Genomic DNA, 18,216 nt, shown 5'->3' on the forward strand with positions numbered 1-18,216 from the left:
TTAACACCACTCCATTTTCTTTTCTATTGTTGCTATTATTTATTATGGCCTTAGATATTCCATAACTCCAAAAATCTAACATTAGTTCATCAACAACTAAGCTATAATTAGCAAGTCTGGATAGACAATGGTCCACAAAAGAAAAGAAATGCACCCTGCTGACTTCCTGACTTGACTCAGATCAGACTCATCTATAGAACCATGAGATAATAAATTTGTGTGGCTTTATGGTAATTTGTCATAGCAGCAATAGAAAACTTAGAGGACTAGAGAATTAAGATTTGTGATTTATAAATACCTTGCAATTCTACATACACACCCACCCTCCCCACCCCCCCAAAAAAACCCAAAGGTTTTTTGGTTGTTTTTTTATTCACTTGGAGTTGGGCTGATCAGTGAAGGATTTCAGAAAGGTTGGTAGAAGAAGAGGGGTATGAAAGCTGTATAAAATATTCAGGCTTTTTGCTCCTCACTCTTTCATTTTCAATTCTCAAAGCACAACTGCTAAGCACATGGACTCTGGAGAAAAAGCAGACCTTAGCTAGGATTCCAACTCTGAAAACAGCAGTCTAACCTTGGGCAACTTTTCTAAATTCTACTTTCCTCAGCTCTAAAATAAGTCTTTACCTATCAGGGACAAACTAGACTCATGTAAGTATTCAACACAAGGCTTGCCAAACAGAGGCTCACAAGTTTTTGTATCACTACAAGTTTACAAGGGGTGAACTTTATATGCAATGAGATATCCTCGTACATTTTACTTACCAAAGATATATAATACAAGCCGTGGTAAGATCATTCTATATCTTTAAAAAATGTCAAACATTTTGTAAAGAGCAAGTTTTTCTTAAAACAGGAAAGATTAAATTTATAGACTTCACTAGTTTAAGGCTAGTTGTAGGTGAGACTCAAGAGACTAAGAATGGTGTTGGATCTACTACTCAACACAGAGTTTCGTTTTCCCATTCTTTCTTCACAAGGAAAACTTCATGCTTAAACTTCATGCTAAAACTTCATGATATTCCAGTCAACCAGGGTTTGTTAAAAGGCCTAGTTCTGGAACAGAGCAGTAGCTCAGTGGTTAGGAGTGCTTGCCTACCTAGCGTGTACTCTAGGCCTGAGACCCTGGGTTCAATCACCAGCACCATTGGAAAACAACAACAACAACAAAAAAAAGCTGGTTCTAACATTTCGTAGTCCTGTAATTCTAAGAGATGGCATGGCCAACACTAGCTGGAGGCTATTTAGGCTTTGCCTATTCAAAACAAAAGCAAAAACAAACAAAAAAAAAAACTTGTATCAAGATTCAATGAGATATAAGGCAGGTATGGTGGTGCACACCTGTAATCCCAGCGACTTTGGAGCGTGAGGCAGGAGGATCTTAAGTGCAAAGCAAGCCTCAGCAACTAAGCAAGGCTTTATGCAACTTACCAAAACCTTGTTTCAAAAAATAAAAAGGGCTGGGATGTGGTTCATTGGTTAAGCACCCTGGGTTCAATCATGGGTACCAAAAAAAAAAAAAAAAAAATTTTTTTTTAATCAATGAGATATGAGCAAAGAATTTCAGAGTAAGCATCAAATTATGTTCAAAAAACTTAGCTAAATGGTGTCCAAACACTGACTTAAAGGCTTGATCTTCCCATTCAATAACTTACTGATTTTAACTGTACCTTACCAATCTGGTATCAGATTAACCCCTGAACCATGTAGATGGGTTAAGTCAATTTACTGACAACATACACATTTGTAAACCCTTAACAGCAATTTCTTCATAAAGATGCAAAAGATGACTGACTTTTGGCTTTGTTTGTGGACTATCTCCCCACCCCAAACAAGTTAATTTCCAAAAGAAATGGTGACCAAAGTTAAACAGACATTATATAAAGAAAAGTCCCGTATTTTAGAACTTTCATGATAATAAATTGAGAAGATAAAGTATTTTTTTTAAAGAGTGTTGCAATTTAAGATTAAATGTTTGGTTCTTGGTTCTGAATTTCCTCTTCAATAAAAACTGCAAGGCTAATTTAATTTTAAAACCAAATTTTAATTGTACTCTTTAGAATCTTAGAGTCTTTGAAGTTATTTATATTTTTCTTCAGAGGTGTAAGTAGATTACTAAAAATATGGTTTCCCTGCCTGCAACCCAATGCTTTTTTTTTGGGGGGGGGGGTCTGAAGTGTCAGCATTAAATTACAGAATTATAGCTATTGCTTGAAATTATAGATGTCAATAGAGTATATATTTTAGGGTGCAATTAGATTTGGATGAGCATTAGCTTCCATGTGCTTTATATTTCAAGTACAACTGGCATATTAAATCATACAGGTGCCCTACAAACAAATCAGGGATAATTATGCATGTTACAAAAAGATCCAAAACACATCTCACTTAAAATTTTGTAGTGGGCTAGGCATGTGGCTCAAGCGGTAGCACGCTCACCTGGCATGCACAGGGTGCTGGGTTGGATCCTCAGCACCACATAAAAATAAAATAATGATGTTGTGTCCACTGAAAACTACAAAATAAATATTAAAAAAATTCTCTTTAAAAAAAATGTGTAGTCATACAATGACTAGTAAGTCAATGTAACAAAATTTGATGGTATATAAGTTTTCAGTAACATATCAAGTAAGTGGGTTATAACCGCAATTTTTCTTTGGCAGGTCTACATATAATCTCTTCAAAACTACACAATTTACCTCAGCTTATAATCTAAGACGTAAAAATAATTGTTCCCCCCCATCTAATGCCGGACACAGGTAGCTATGTCTAGACATTATTGGCTGATTAAGAGAAGAATAATGTCTAAAGATTTAAAGCTTTAAAGAAATTCTTTTACTGCTGAATTTTAAATCACACACACAAAATAGGTGAGAAATTCTTTTATCATATTTAGAATCAAAATATCCCTTAAAATATTTACATTTTACAGTAAAAAGGATAGCAAAACACAAGATCATGTACAAGCTTAAGTATTCAAGTTTCTGAAGAGCCAAAAAGGAAAATAATAGCCTACAACAAAGCTGTAGTATGTAATAATAAATGCCTTCAATGAGATTAAAGCAATGAAAGTACTCCTTGGACTTCTGATTCTCAGTCAAAAACTGCTCCATTAAATGATTAGTACAATCTGATTATGAACTTGCTTGGCTTTTTGTTGCTCCTCTACAGTTTCTTTAAAAACAGTGCAATTTAAAACAAAGTTACAGAGCACACATTACTCTCAAATTAGTCATTATATAAAGGACATTCACTAGAGGCAGTAAATATATTCCATAGTTAACCATATTTACCAATTAAGGAATAAAAACTAAAATTTCTAAGCCTTTATTGCATATTAATAAAACAAATCTTTGAATATACAGCAATGTAAAACTTTAAAAATATTAAATTCCTATAACTAGGGTCAGTTTGTATGAAGAAAGGGATGATGAGTACTGGCACAGAGCACTCTGTACCAACACACAGAATTTATTATTCTGCAAACCACCAATAGTAAAAATTTTAAAGATGGCACAATCCTAGCAGGCAATCTTATAAAGATACAACATTTAACAGTTATTTAAATGTAATCTTGAAGCAGCCTGCAAATTTTACCTTTTGCTTTTAGCTCTGTCGTTGTGGTCCCTATCTTTGTGGTACCTATCCCTGTCCTTTTCCCCTTCTCTATGTTTACTTTTCTCTCTTTCTTTGTCCTTTTCATGGTCTTCACTTTTAGGTTTGTCTGGTTTCTTATCTACATTCCTATTATCTCTGCTTGCTTTTCCATCTGCTCCTCGATCACCATGTGATAACCGTGCCCTCTCTTTATCTTTGTGCCCTTCCTCCCTGCTTTTCCTGTCTCTGTCCTTGTCCTGGCTTCTGTCTCTGCGTCTGTACCTTTCAGATTCTTGTTCCCATTCCTTTTCATGTCTCTCTCTTTTCAAGTGATGTGAATCACTATAAAATCTCTGGCGGTCCCCTTTACCCCTATTAAATGGCCTATCCAGTTGCTGGTCTTGCCTGCCCCAAGGGTCACTATGACGCCTTTCTGGTCTCCGAATGTCTTTAACCTGGTAAAAATTTTGCGGGCCTATATATCTTGTTGCTTGTGAAAGGGGACCCATCATACGTTGTGGCTGTCCTGGGAGATGAACAACTGGTGGCCAGGGAACCATGGGATTTTGAGTGAAGCCAAAGCCTGGAGGAGGAAGTAATGGAGGTGGTAAATGTGGCGGGAATCCAAACATGTTTTGTGGAGGAAAATTAGGAGGCCCTGGAAATGGAAATCCAGGAGGGCTAGACTTCAGATGCTGAAGGTTTGGCTGCTGTGGCCTCATGGGTGAAAAGTTTGCACTTGTTCTGGGGCTGGTGCTTCTAGAGGTAAAGTTGATGCTTTTAGAAGGAAATTCAGATTGGCATGTATTTCCAACTTCAAAATGAGACGTCGTTGCAGCAGATCCTCTTCTAAATGGGTGTACAGTTTCAATATTTTGTGTTAAAATATCCTCCTGTATGGGTTTTGCTTGTTCTGCTTGGGAAGAAGGTACGTTTTCTACTGATGATGAGTCCTGTGCAACCTTTGAATTATCATTCTGCTGAACACATGAGATTTTCTCTACAGAAGACAATTTTTCCTCCACATTGATTTGTTCTGCTAAGTGTTCCTTGTTGTGCGACACACCAGGTGAGGTGTTTTTTTCTCCATTCCGGCAACTATCTCCATCTTTGCTTTCTGAAGCAGTTATCTGCTGACTCCGTCCTGCTGCTTGCCTAGGATCCCTTTTCAGATTGATAAACTGGGGGGATCTTGTTGTATTAGCGACAAGTGTTTCACTGCAACTCACATTACCTTCTACATTTCCTTTCCCTACATTAGACCTGCACGGAGAACTATTAGAAGTCTGATTATCTTGCAAATTATTCTCCTGATCTTGGAGCAACTGTCTTTTTAATGTTCTTTCTTTATTCTCCACAGTTTCCTCTTGTTTTGACTGAATTGATAAATTTGTTAAGAATGCTTCTGTAGAAACATCTGGCGGTTTACCTCTGAGACTAAGACTTGTCAAAGGCCCTGGAGAAACAGAAGAGGATCCCACTAATGATGCTTCTTCTCCCCCGACTAGTGAATTACTTGTAGATTCTGAAAGATTATCTACTTTAACTTTTACTTCCTTGACTTCTCCATCAGTTACTTCCATTTTATCTGCTTTCTCTGATTTTGGGTTGGTTTGCTCATTTATAAAGGGAATTTCTTTAAGAGTGTTTTGTTCTATCACTGACTGAGCCTGCTCATAAACTTGACCAGTGGTGCCCAAAAGGCTCTGAAGAATATCATCCACAGGAAGAGGTTTATTTGCTAATTCAAGAGTAGAAGGTTGATTTTCCCAGCCAATTAACACCCCAGGAAGGAATCTTAATGGTTTGGGTGGCTCTTGTTTGCTGACTTCCATTAAAGGTTCAATTGCTGTTGGAAGGTCTTCCTGAAGAATCTGCTGAGGCTTATTTCTTTGCTTGTGTAATACAGTTGTAAAGGAATTAAAAAAGTCATTTTCCTCTTCTGGTGCTTCTTCTGTAGAAGTTTCTATTTTACTTTTTTTGTCAGGTGGCAAGGCTATAGGTACATTTTCAGGAGCTTCAGCTATATGACTCGTTCCGGCACTAACACTATGCAGCCTCTTCAGCTTCTGACGAATAATTAAGCCCAACAATAGATTAGGTCTATGCAGTTCAAGCCCTATATAAAATAAAAAAACACCAACAGTTATTTTTAATCATTATAAAAGGGTAAATTCTGCATCATAAAATTTATTACAAAATATTTAAAGGATGCTTAGCCCTGTCAAGTCATCTCTAGAGGGCTAGATCCCAAGAAGGCAAACAGTCATTCTTTCACTCTGGTCCTAATTCTCACTTTACACTAATCTTACTCTGTTATTAATACATGTACTCACCAGGTCCATCGAAAGGCACAAGAGGATGTGGAATTTTATCTGCAGCACCCAAAGGAATAAGGTACATATCTTTAACCTGCTTCATGTTGTTAGCGGCTACTCCATAGCGCTTTCTGCTACTGAAGTACGCAAACAGCAAAGTATAAGAAATTTGATCTTCTTCAGTTACTGGTGTAAAGCGAACCACACAAATTTCCTATTCAAGAAAGTAACAAATAGTTGTTTTAAATAACCTAAAACTAGCTTGGTTTTAAATACTATTTCTCAATTAGTAGTAATACAGTGAATTTTATAATGATGATTATCTTGCCAACTTAAATACAAATGAGAAGACTAAAAGGAAGCAACTCTTAAGATCTCTGCTGATCCACTGACAAGCATGCTTTATCTGCTGGCACCCCACTAGAAATTGAGTGCCAAGGTGATTAATCAATTTGTTCAATGTGACACATTTGTTAGCACAGATGACACTGAAATTCAAGTCTTTGATATCTATACAACACCCTGACTTCCAATGCTATAACCTCCAGAGAGCTGCCTATATTTTTGGTACACTGTGAATTAATAGTATACACCACCACCACCCCACCATGTATTTACACAGTAGTTTCCCCTTATCTGTTGGTTTATATTCCACTATTCCCAGTGGATTCCTGGAACTGCAGATATTATTCAATCCTACAAATGCTGTAATATTTTGCTGTAATATTTTCCTGTAGGTACATATGTATGGTAAAGTTGATAAATTACTTACAGTAAGAGATTAACAATAATAATAAAATGGAACGATCTTATTACAATATATCAGTATCAATACTCTTCTGTTTTGTGACCACAAGAACTAGCCAGTGGATAATGTACACGGCATGGATCCTGGATACACTGGACAAAGGAATGTCTAATATCTTAGGTTAGAAAGAGTAGGATGGGGCAAGATTTCATAATGCTACTCAGAAGGATGTACAATTTAAAATTTATAAATTATTTCTGGAATTTTCCATTTAATATTTTTGAACCATAGTTGGCTGCAGGTTAAAAACTCAAAAAAAAAATAAGCTGTTACATAAAAGAGGACTAACATATATCCCAAATACACAAACTTACTGATACTCCAGTTTACAGGAACTGAATTAAGGAACACAAAGGGACTATGTGAAAAGACTTCAAATGCACACAGACCTTAAATTTTGTAAAGTCATTTGGGTAAGTCGTATACTTTGCTGTTTGCCTAGGGGAAACAAGTGAATGAGATGAACTCTGGTTCTACTTTTTATACACTGTCTATCATCTAAACTGCCTGACTTTAGATTAGAAATCACCATACATATATGGTTGTACATCCCTAATCTGATAATGCAAAATCTGAAATACCCCAAAACCTGAAATTTTTGAGTGCCAACATGTAAACCTGATCTCACATGACAGGATACAAACCAAAGGTACCCTAAACATACTATATGTAATTACTTTCAGGCTAGGTGTATAAGGTGGTATAAGAACATAAATACATTTTATATTTAGAGTTGGGTCCCATTCCCAAGTCTATTATGTACACATAAATATTCTCAAATCCAAAAAATCTAAAATCTCAGACACTTCTGGTCTCAAGCATTTCAGATTAAGAATACTTAAGCTGTATTAATAACAACCATCATAATGTTGTTGCCTCAACAATGAAGCAACAATGAAGGGCAGTAATGAAGTATAGGGCAGTAATACATGGGTAGATTCAAGAGTAATTCTCAAAATGTTCAAGAGTGATACTCCCTGTTTTTATTATCATGAGAAAGTGACAGCAAATAAATTCAGTAATATTTTTTATACTGTCTCCAAGCTTAATTACATTCTAACACTGTATCAAGTTAACGTCTAATATCTGTATTGGAAAAAATTACTCTCTTCAGTTTAAGACTATGCATTTTGGATCACTTCAAATAAAAACTGAAAATTTCCAGAAAAGGCAAAAAATTAATGTTCACTTACTTTGATTTATTCATCAAATGCCTCTAATATGCTAGATATTATGAGATCACTTACAGGGAAAAACAACTTCTAAGATTAAGTTATTCCTGTGTAGTACTTATTCTGAGTTAACAACAAAAAAAAAGATATAAAATATATAAAGGAAAAAGAAAAGTATTATCACAATAAACGCTACTAATTATCTGCTAGTATGTATTCTCCTTCTTTTTCCCTATCACTAACAAGGCCTTAACTTTCAGCTGGGCACATGACTATCCAAAAGAAATTCGTTTCCCAGCTTCCCCTGCAACTATGTATGTGACTAAGTTCTAACCAGTGGAAATCAAGGGAAATAAAGTGACAAACACAATTTCTGGGTCTTTCTTTTACACAACTCAATAAACAGTTCTCATTTGATACTGATAAGTCAGCTTTTACTATGTCCAACTAATGAAGGAAACACTTTTGGAAATAAAAAAAAAGGACAAGAAGTAAGAAAACTGGTTTCTAAATGGTCGTATAAAGTCTAACCACTTTGAATGACTGGCCTAACAGAAGCGGGGGGGGGGGGGGCGACACCTGTCTGTCTTGTTTAAACCAACATATTTTAGAGTTTCTTTATTGCAAAAGCTTAGCTATCCCCTAACTAAAACAAACATCTATAATTGCCTTGCTTCCAGATGAATTTCAATACTTACTGTAAAACATTTCTTTGGAAACGCTGACAGAAGCCACAGAGAAAGCATACCAAAAAGCAGAAAATAAAAGGGAATGCTGGGCTGTTTTGCGCCTTATCAAACAGCCTTAGTTAGTTTTGATGAGGTATATTATGAACATTTGGAATTTGTACTGGCTTTCTTTCCCAGGAGACCATACATACTTGCATAAGAACTCTGAGTAGTTTATTTTGCAAATATTTTCCCACACTGATATTGTGAAAAAAGTATTCTCACCTTGGTTCCTGATGCTTTTATTTTTTCCACATAATCCCAAACTGTCTGAGGTGATATCCTGCCACCTACTTGAATACTATCTGGGAGATCCTATAGTAAAAAAATGTAAATGAGCAACTTTCATTATACTATTCATAATTCACACAAACTTAGCTTTAAGACCAATCTGAAATGCTAACAATAATAAGTAAATAGGGCTGGGACTAAAATAGCTCAGTGATGCACACACATACTACACAAAGTTCAACTTCCCCACAAAGTAAATACAAATGTATCAGAAAACACAATATAGAAAACAATTAGGTTTTATTTCAAATGTCAACTCCAAAGAAATGACACCTAAAATAACAACTATTAGGAGTCTTAGTGCCAGGTGAGGTAGTACACATTTATAATCCTAGCAACTCAGGAGGCTGAGGCAGGAAGATCACAAGTTTGAGGTCAACCTTGGTAACTTAGTGAGATCTTAAGTAACTCAGAGACAGATCCTGGTCGTAAAAATGAAAAAATTAGGACAGGGATTGTGGCTCAGTGGTAGAGTGCTTGCCTAGCAAATGTGAGGCACTGGATTTGATCCTCAGCACCACATAAAAATAAATAAATAAAGTTAAAAACGAAAATTCAAAACTAAATAAATAAATAGATGCTGGCAAAAATTAAGAAGGGCTGAAGATGTAGATCCACTGTAAAGTGTCCCTGGGTTCAATCCCCAATGTTCCCTGCCCGCCAAAAAGGCAAACACACCACATTACAACCCAGGAAGAGTACAAGACATTTCAAAATATTCAGAGAGATGAGAGATGGTTCCCAATTGCCCCCCCCCCTTTTTCTTTCTGGTGGTAGTAGGCCAAGATATTCCTTAATCATTACCAGTTGAATTTCAGGTTATCAAATTTAATTATAAAATATATTTTTTCAAAGAATAATATTGTAATAAAGCAGAGCATTTTTAAAGAAAGCATAATATTCTACAAATAAACAATTATACATAAAATCAATAAAATATTAATAATAATAATGAAATATTTATAACTTTCTTCATTCTATTCCTATCTCTTCCATGAAGTTTAATGAAAATCACAAATGTATAATTAATTGATATTAAATTCACTTAAGTTTATATTGTTTTAAATATTTTGGGGAGGATTTTAGTTTAGTTCCAATCAAACTAAAAATAATTGGAAAGAAGCAATAGAGGTCTGGACAGCAACCACTTAGTGAGGAACATAATTTTGTATAAAATCAAAGGAGTTTTGATTTAGGACCTAATTCTCCATTCAAAAGATTTATCTTCACCATGACCTAATCAAAGAGTAAATTTCTCAACAGATTTCCCCCCACAAAAAAACAATATCACTGGCCCATTTAATTTTTCTCCTTAAATAATTTCATATTTCTAAAATATCTTGTATCATGCAAATTTTATGTAAATGTTTCTTTACAACCTAAACACAAAACTGTCAAACAAACTGATCAACATTAGCTAGACAATATTACATTAAATTAAACTAATTTCAGCCTAGCTGAAATTAGTTTAATTTAATGATAATTAGTTTATGTTAGCCTTAGAAAGAAAAGACATGTGATTTAGGCTTTTTGAAATACTGTAAGAATCTGTTTATGCTCACCAGATTGAGAAAGAATGAAAAGAATAATGTCAGATACGAACGTAACAGTAAAATATAATCTCAACTTAAATATAGTACATGTGTACTGATTCGTTTTCCTTTTGTACCCAAATATATTACCTTCAAAATAGTTTTAAAATGTCATACTTTGTCATTAATAATGATTTTATGATGCTACTGTTGTTTATTTTCTATAAACACTATGTAATAGTTTCTTCCTATTCCCCCAGGTATAAAATCAACAAAGGTATCATTGTTGCAAGTATGGTCACTAGTCTCATGGGACTGTCAATTAATTGTAAAGCATCAATTTCCAGTCTACATCATGCTCACAGAAATAAGTAGGTAAGATCTATAATCATGAAGCTGGAAAAATAAGTAGTGGGAGAATTAGAAGACATACTTAACAATAAGAAATCTTCCTGATGAACTAACACTGAAGGCCATAAGCCATGCCAATAACTTATGTAAGTCTATATTTAAAGACAAACTTGGATATCCATACAGACACATTCTTTGATTTTTAATTCTCTGATATATTGAAGTACATCTCAAAAAGAATAAAGGACATGTGGGTCCAAAATTTTCATAGTATAGTATTCTACAATGCTATAAATCCATTTGTGAATTCATAATTCCATTACTTGAACTATTGAATAATTATTATTAATAAATATTTTTTATCATTAGACGTTGAAACACGCATGCCACTCAAGCACAGAACGACAGAAAAGTTCACAGTACCTCTGTCAAGTATTCAGGGGAGCCAGACACTGGGTAGGCTTTAGTAACAAATTTTGCCACAGAAGGCATGTTGATAAAACCTTTCCAGATAAAGTTCAATCGAGCCAGGAAGGTAGACTCAACTTCAACAGTTCCAGGCATCTCTGGACTAAAAATGATATTAAGAAGTCAGCAGCCTAAAGATCCATGAACAAATCCACTTTTTACTTTGTCATCAGTTACTGCTATTTTAGTAGGTCAAGAAGGCCAAAATATATAAAGGCTATCAAAAATTTTACATTTTCACTCTGCGAAATTACATTCATATTTACTGTCATGTTTCACACAGTCATCCATTTGGCTGGTTTAGGCAGACAGGCCAGGCCCAATGAAGTCAGAACAATTTTCCTTTAATAATTTATCTCCTGCCTCTCAGGAACAGCACCATTAGAGTTGTTAAGCACTTCCCTGCATACTCAACTATCTCATTCTAACCACTCAAAATAAATTTCAAAGTTTTATTCTTTTATCTCAGTTTACAGTACAATAAGGTATAATTACTTTCTCAAAAGAAAGGTTCTCAAGAAATATGTCACTTTTCTGTTTCTGAAGATTTTCAAGCATAATTTAGCAAAAAATCTATTGATTATTAAAGAAATTAACAGAAAATTACCGTGGAGCAGGAGAGAATGTTGATTTTGGAGACTCTTGTTTCTCCTCTTCAAAGAATTCAGAAGCTAAAATATTGGAAGTTGAAGACAATGCGTCTGCTATACTTTCTGCTTCATTGTCTGAATGTTTCCGAGCAACTCCAACAACAACTTTCACTTTTTTTGGAGAGAGATCATCTACAGGTGGTGCCATTCGACCTAATGCCAGAAGGTACCAAAAGATAACAAAACAAACCATTGTTATTAACTGCAATTGATTTGCATTTACTTTCTATAATTGATTTAGGTTCTCTGATTCCATTATTGATTGAATAATCATACATTTCCTGGAGTAATATCTAAATTATTATCATTTCATTATATTATAATATAATAGATTATGTTACACCTGTATTTAAGAAACAACAAGAAATTTTACCAGTGTTATCCCCACTTGCCAACCCTAAGGAAACTAGCTGATATGAAATGCAATTCACAGCATACTGTGGAAGATCTACCAGTACTATATTTAATTTCACTTTTGAATCATTTTACCATTACTTCCTAAATGTAAAATATATCATGAGTAAAATGGAACAGAGAATATAATTCTTCTCTTACTCTTATGAAAAATTAGGAAAAGAATGTTAAGCAACTTAGACATGCTAAAATGAAAATATTATAACAAGAACCCTGAATAGTTTTCTTGGTCCCCTGATAATTTTTTACCTAAATATATCAAAATCCAACAGTACTGGGAAGTAACATACAGACCTGTACATATCTATCCTACTTGGTGCCATATATAGCATTGGTTCAGACTATACATGCACAATTCAGTACTACTTAAGTTACTAAAACATGAAAACCATCAGTAAAGTTTAGAAGATGACATTGATTTTAGATTATAGTATCAAGAAGGAAAAAGAAATCACTGTAAAGTTTTCTAAAAATAGGTCAAGTCTAGCAATATTTGACAAATATTCTTCTGTGCTATTGTTAAATTTATATATCTCTGTGCATTCCTGTGTGTATATGTATTCTGATTTTGTAACTAAAGTTTCATAAAATCATACCACTATAAACATCATCCATAGTGATATTCTCTAATCTATTTTTGTTTGTTTTGAAATGCTGGTCACTACTTATTAAACCAATTTCACTGCTACTATTAAATGTGAAGCTTGAAAAAATGGTTATAAGACACTTGAAAATGTGATCTCTTGATCTTCAATCAAATCATGCTTCTCTCCTCTTCTTGAATTCAATGCAGGTTCATGTCATTCCCACTAATGTTCTTGCCCTCCTCTCTGTAGGAACACCTCAACCTTCACATCTTGGCTTCAACATCAATTCTTCAGCCAACCATTCTAGACAACCCAATGCAGGCTATGTTTTCTTGCCAAATAAATTTTCAACATTTGTTATTTCTTTTTTTTTTTTTTTTTAAAGAGAGAGTGAGAAAGGAGAGAGAGAGAGAGAGAGAGAGAGGATTTTTAATATTTATTTTTTAGTTCTCGGCGGACACAACATCTTTGTTGGTATGTGGTGCTGAGGATCGAACCCGGGCCGCACGCATGCCAGACGAGCGCGCTACCGCTGAGCCACATCTCCAGCCCCAACATTTGTTATTTCTGTAACCAAGAACTGACAAACTGAAACCTACTTAAATTACAAATATTAATACATAAGTATTCCCTTTTAATAATGAAAACAACATTTTAGGAAGAAAAATTTCAATTACCTATGCAAATTTTGCAGTTAAGATCAAAAAGATGCTGTCTGTGTTGACTAGTGGTATCTTTAGACATGGAATCAAGCTCTTCTTTTTGTTTTTCAGATCCCTCTGGCTTCTCCAATGACTTAGTGGCTGTAGTTTCCTAGTATAAGTGAGAATAAAAATTAGTTTTATCCAGTAAAATATGACCTCAATTACAAAACACTATTTATATTTCCTTGATATTTTTCCAGAATAAAATTATTATAGTTTTTTTTTTTTTTTTACTATTTCTTTTGAAAACTATAGCTATTAGGTAAAATAAAGCCAAAGCTGAAAATTCCTCACTCTTCAAAGCTTTTAAGATTTGAAATTATTTCCTCATTTGAAATCTGAAAATAAAAAAGGTGTACCATCTCTCACCTAAGTCTTAAGAATCTCCTGATTTCTAAGCCTATAAAAAAATTACTACAAAGTACCCCAATAATCTACATCATAACAAGTTTTTTAAAAGGTGCCTATAATGCAAATAACCTGTATGCTAACAGAAATATTACTCCAAACAATCTCAAAAATCATTAAATCAATAAGTATTTTAAAGTAGACAGTTTCAAAATTTTTCTTTCTACTTTATGAACATTAAGCAAATACATCTTTTCTGAATCTCTCTTTTTTTTTATAAGCTATAAAACATACATCTATTATCTTTACCTGAATCTCCATGACTGCTTCTTGTTCTTTCATTGGGGCATCACTCTCAATTTCTATTTCACCTTTATGAGTTATTTTTGTGATTGGTCGTCTTTCAACTTCTCTCTGCTCTTTCTCAATCATTTCTATGGTCTAACAGGAAATATATTACAGGAAAGATTTAATTTAAAAATATGTATTTCCAAATGTATGCTTTAAATAATAATAAAAGCTTACCTAAAAATCAACAATTCATTATACATGATTTTTATTTTTTTAATCTTTAAGTAATCCTCTCATACAAAATACATATACTGAGAGCTTATATATGCCAGAGATTGTTTTAAGTGTTGAAGTTATAAGAATTAGACTATAACCCAGCCATGAGAATTTCACATGTATCTTATAAAAGGATGCCACTTGGGCAATATAATTTGTACATCAGTGAAACATTATTTATATTTGAAATCTGTTTCCTGATTTTGTACTTTCTGGCAGCTACCACAGGGAAATAAGAACTATCTTACCCCTAGATTCCTAATTTGATGTTCTAACTTTCCCAACAATGGCAGTTTATGCAAAGATCAAAAATAACTCAGCAGTCCACTATTAGTTGTCTCCTGACTGAGCCTACTTAATAACAACGATAATTCACAGTTGAACAAGCTTAGCAACAAAACTTAAAAACATAGCATATACTGCAAAAATTAGTAAAAGGTAGCTGGGAAAAGAACGGAGTAAAGGAAGGTAAAGATGGGTCTGCTCATTTTTATTGCCTTTGTTAAGGGCAAATCATCCGTTATAGGAAGAAATCAGATATGGGGCCTAAGGAAAAAATAAGTTCATTTTCAATGCCGATGATACTTGCAGCCAATTTCAAAGCATAAGAAAGGCCAGGCAAAGTGGCACATACTTAAAATGCCAGGGAATCAGGAGGCTAAGAAAGAAGGATAGTAAAACTTTAGATCAGTTTCTGCAACTTACTGAGACCCTGTCTCAAAATTTTAAAAAATAAAATAGAAAGGGGCTGGGGTCACAGCTCAGTGGTAAAACACCCTGGGTTTAATCCCCAGTACCAGGGGAAAAACAAAGAGAAAACTTAAAAATAAAATTCTACAGGATAGGCATATGCATATTTGTGATATGGAAGCAAAGAAGAAGAGGTAAGATGTTAGGTAATACAGTCCAATATCTCGTTGTAACAATAGCTCTAAGTCATATACTCACTTACTCTTTAAAGGTACTTCAAGTTCACAATCCTCAACTGAAAATTATTGGCACCCATTAACTTTCAGAATTTTTTCAGTTCTAAAAATGAAGTATGGAGTACACACTATATGTTTTAATAATATTCCCGTTAAATCTGAGATATTACCATAAAATTAAACACACAGTATTTCTGTGAATGTGAACACTTACACTCAGTCAGGTCAGGTTTTATCAATAAATTAGATCCATATTTAAAAAAAAAAAAACAAAACTTATTTTTTCAGAGTTTTTGAAATTTAAACCTCAAATAATAAAGAACTGTAAACTAGCACAAATTTTTATTTGGACTCATTTCATTTGGCTCTATAGACTACCAATATTCATAATACCTTCAAACTATGTTTATGAAAAATACATATGTGATTAAGGAAAAAATTACCTATTTTCCCATTCTTCTGATTTCGAAAATACAACAATAAATCACAAAGCAATTCTATAGCCTAAAATGAAAAAACCCTGCAGAGATCAAGAAAAACAGAAGAATTTTGAGAAACAGAGGAAGCATGCATCAGTAGTCCCAGATAATTGAGAGATGGGAGGTAAGCCCAGGAGTTCAGGCCAGTCTGGGCAACATATCAAGATCACCATCTCTTAAAAAAAAAAAAAAAATGAAACTAGAAAAATATAGCAGAAACAATTAGAAGAACACAGAACAAAAAATCTTCATTACTGCATATTCTATAATAAATTTATCTCTATATATTTTTCCCTAATGATGGAAAAATATAGGTTTTGATAATCAAACACATATTTATAGATATTCTTACATGTCTGTTTTCTCTTCGTCTCCAAGCAGCTAACTCTTTAGAAGCTAGTTCTTCTGGACTCATTCTTATAAGATGGTCAGGAGTTACTTCTCCTTTCAATACTTTTTTAAACAGTATCTGAATGGATTTGAAAATGTAAAGAAAAAGAGAGAGAAACATTTTTAAAAGAGGAGCTGCTGTATATAAGCTTGTAATAAATAAATATATAATGTTGAAGATTCATTTACAAATACTTAATGATTTCTATGTTACATATTACACAAAGTTAAACAAAAAGTTTATATTGTAAGGCAGCGAAATATACATTTAATATAAAAATCAACACAGTGGAAAAGCATATATAGAGGGACCATTATAGACCTATTCAAAAATTGTATTAAGTCTATCCAGGGACATATTCTGTCATAATAACCAATCCATAGTATAGAAGGGAACTACCTAAAAGAGCTTTACTCAATATCACCCATATTTTAATATTTTACATGTTTAAATTCTGATAGTCTCGGATGGGACACAGTGTAAAGAATCAAATTTAAAAGAAAAATCTAAAGGAAGTCAGTCTTTACTTAATTACTAAGGAAAAGCTAGATTATTCAAGAAATATCTGGGGCTGGGTTTAGGGCTCAATGGTAGAACACTTGCCTCGCATGTGTGAGGCACTGGGTTCAATCCTCAGCACCATGTAAAAAAAAAAATAAACAAAATAAAGTTATTGTGTCTGTATACAACTAAAAATTTGAAAAATTTTAAAAAAGAGAAATATCTGATTTCTCTTGGGCAATAATAGCAGATTGCATAATGTAGACTTTAAGTATAGCTCAAGAAAATGCTTAAATCACATATAGTTATCCCTCAGTATCTGCAGGGGGAATGGTTCTAGGACTTCCCATGGACACCAAAATCCTCAGATGTTTTAGTCCCTTATAAAGAATGATTTACTATTTGCATGTCACCTATGTACTTGCTTGCACACATGTCATGTGACATGTCACAACATCTCAGTCAACAATGGGCTGCATCAGTGTGATGGTGGACACAAGATTATATCATTTAATGACAAACAAGATGTCATTAACTGTCTTCATTTGTGTAAATATACTCTTTGAAGTTTATACAATGGTTCAATTCACAATGTTAAATTTTTCAAAAAGCAGCCCTGTTGTTAAGGGATGCATAACTATAATTTAGACCATCTCTAGGATTACTTATAATATCTAATACAATGTAAGTGCCATGTACATCATTACTAAAATCTTATTTAGAGGACATAAATTAGAAAAATAAGTCTGTACATGTTTAGTACAGAGTCAATTTTTTCCTTTTTAAAAAAATTATTTTAGTATTTTTTGACCTGCTAATGGTTCAATCAGTGGATCAGAATGCAAGGATATTGAAGGTTGACTGTATTGCAGTAAATATCCTTATAGAAATTTATATCACATATGTTCAAACTTTTACATAAGAAGGTCACATTTAATTAATATTCCATTACCTAGAGTCATCTGTAACACAATTACTGCTAAACTTAGGTAAATGTAACACAAAAGAGATCAATCATGTTTAGAACTTTGAAAGTGTTCACTGGCATCACTTCTGCTTAGTATACTCACCACAGGTATACCTTTGACACTGACACACACAGGTTTGAGCTTTCCCTAAGTCTCAAATAAGAAATCTCAAGAAAACACAAGATTCAACAAATGTTACTCCACTGATAAAGATATTTAGAACTAAAGTTATGTTGAATTTGGTAAAAATAGTTTAGTTTTTTTTTTTTTTAGTTAGAGAGAGAGAGAGAGAGAGAGAGAGAGAGAGAGAATTCTTTAATATTTATTTTTTGGCAGATACAACATCTTGTTTGTATATGGTGCTGAGGATCGAACCCGGGCCGCACACTTGCCAGGCAAGCGCGCTACCGCTTGAG

The 18,216-nt window shown here is 33.7% G+C and overlaps 1 protein-coding gene across 2 annotated transcripts in view; it reads right to left on the reverse strand.

Annotated features, from left to right (window-relative positions):
* Window positions 1-2,819: 2,819 nt before the first annotated feature.
* The window catches only part of Phf3 (PHD finger protein 3), an 85,499-nt gene continuing 70,102 nt past the window's right edge, over window positions 2,820-18,216 (reverse strand). For both annotated transcript variants that reach the window (XM_077801677.1, XM_026396812.2), the window contains 8 exons: window positions 16,293-16,409; window positions 14,278-14,409; window positions 13,594-13,729; window positions 11,873-12,068; window positions 11,221-11,368; window positions 8,849-8,938; window positions 5,934-6,129; window positions 2,820-5,716 (listed from right to left, as the gene is read on the reverse strand). In XM_077801677.1, the coding sequence (XP_077657803.1) occupies window positions 3,594-5,716; window positions 5,934-6,129; window positions 8,849-8,938; window positions 11,221-11,368; window positions 11,873-12,068; window positions 13,594-13,729; window positions 14,278-14,409; window positions 16,293-16,409 (3,138 nt within the window). In that variant the 3' untranslated portion in view covers window positions 2,820-3,593. The remainder of the gene's footprint in view (window positions 5,717-5,933; window positions 6,130-8,848; window positions 8,939-11,220; window positions 11,369-11,872; window positions 12,069-13,593; window positions 13,730-14,277; window positions 14,410-16,292; window positions 16,410-18,216) is intronic.

Source organism: Urocitellus parryii, chromosome 8, assembly GCF_045843805.1.
Source record: "Urocitellus parryii isolate mUroPar1 chromosome 8, mUroPar1.hap1, whole genome shotgun sequence".
Lineage (NCBI taxonomy): Eukaryota > Metazoa > Chordata > Mammalia > Rodentia > Sciuridae > Urocitellus > Urocitellus parryii.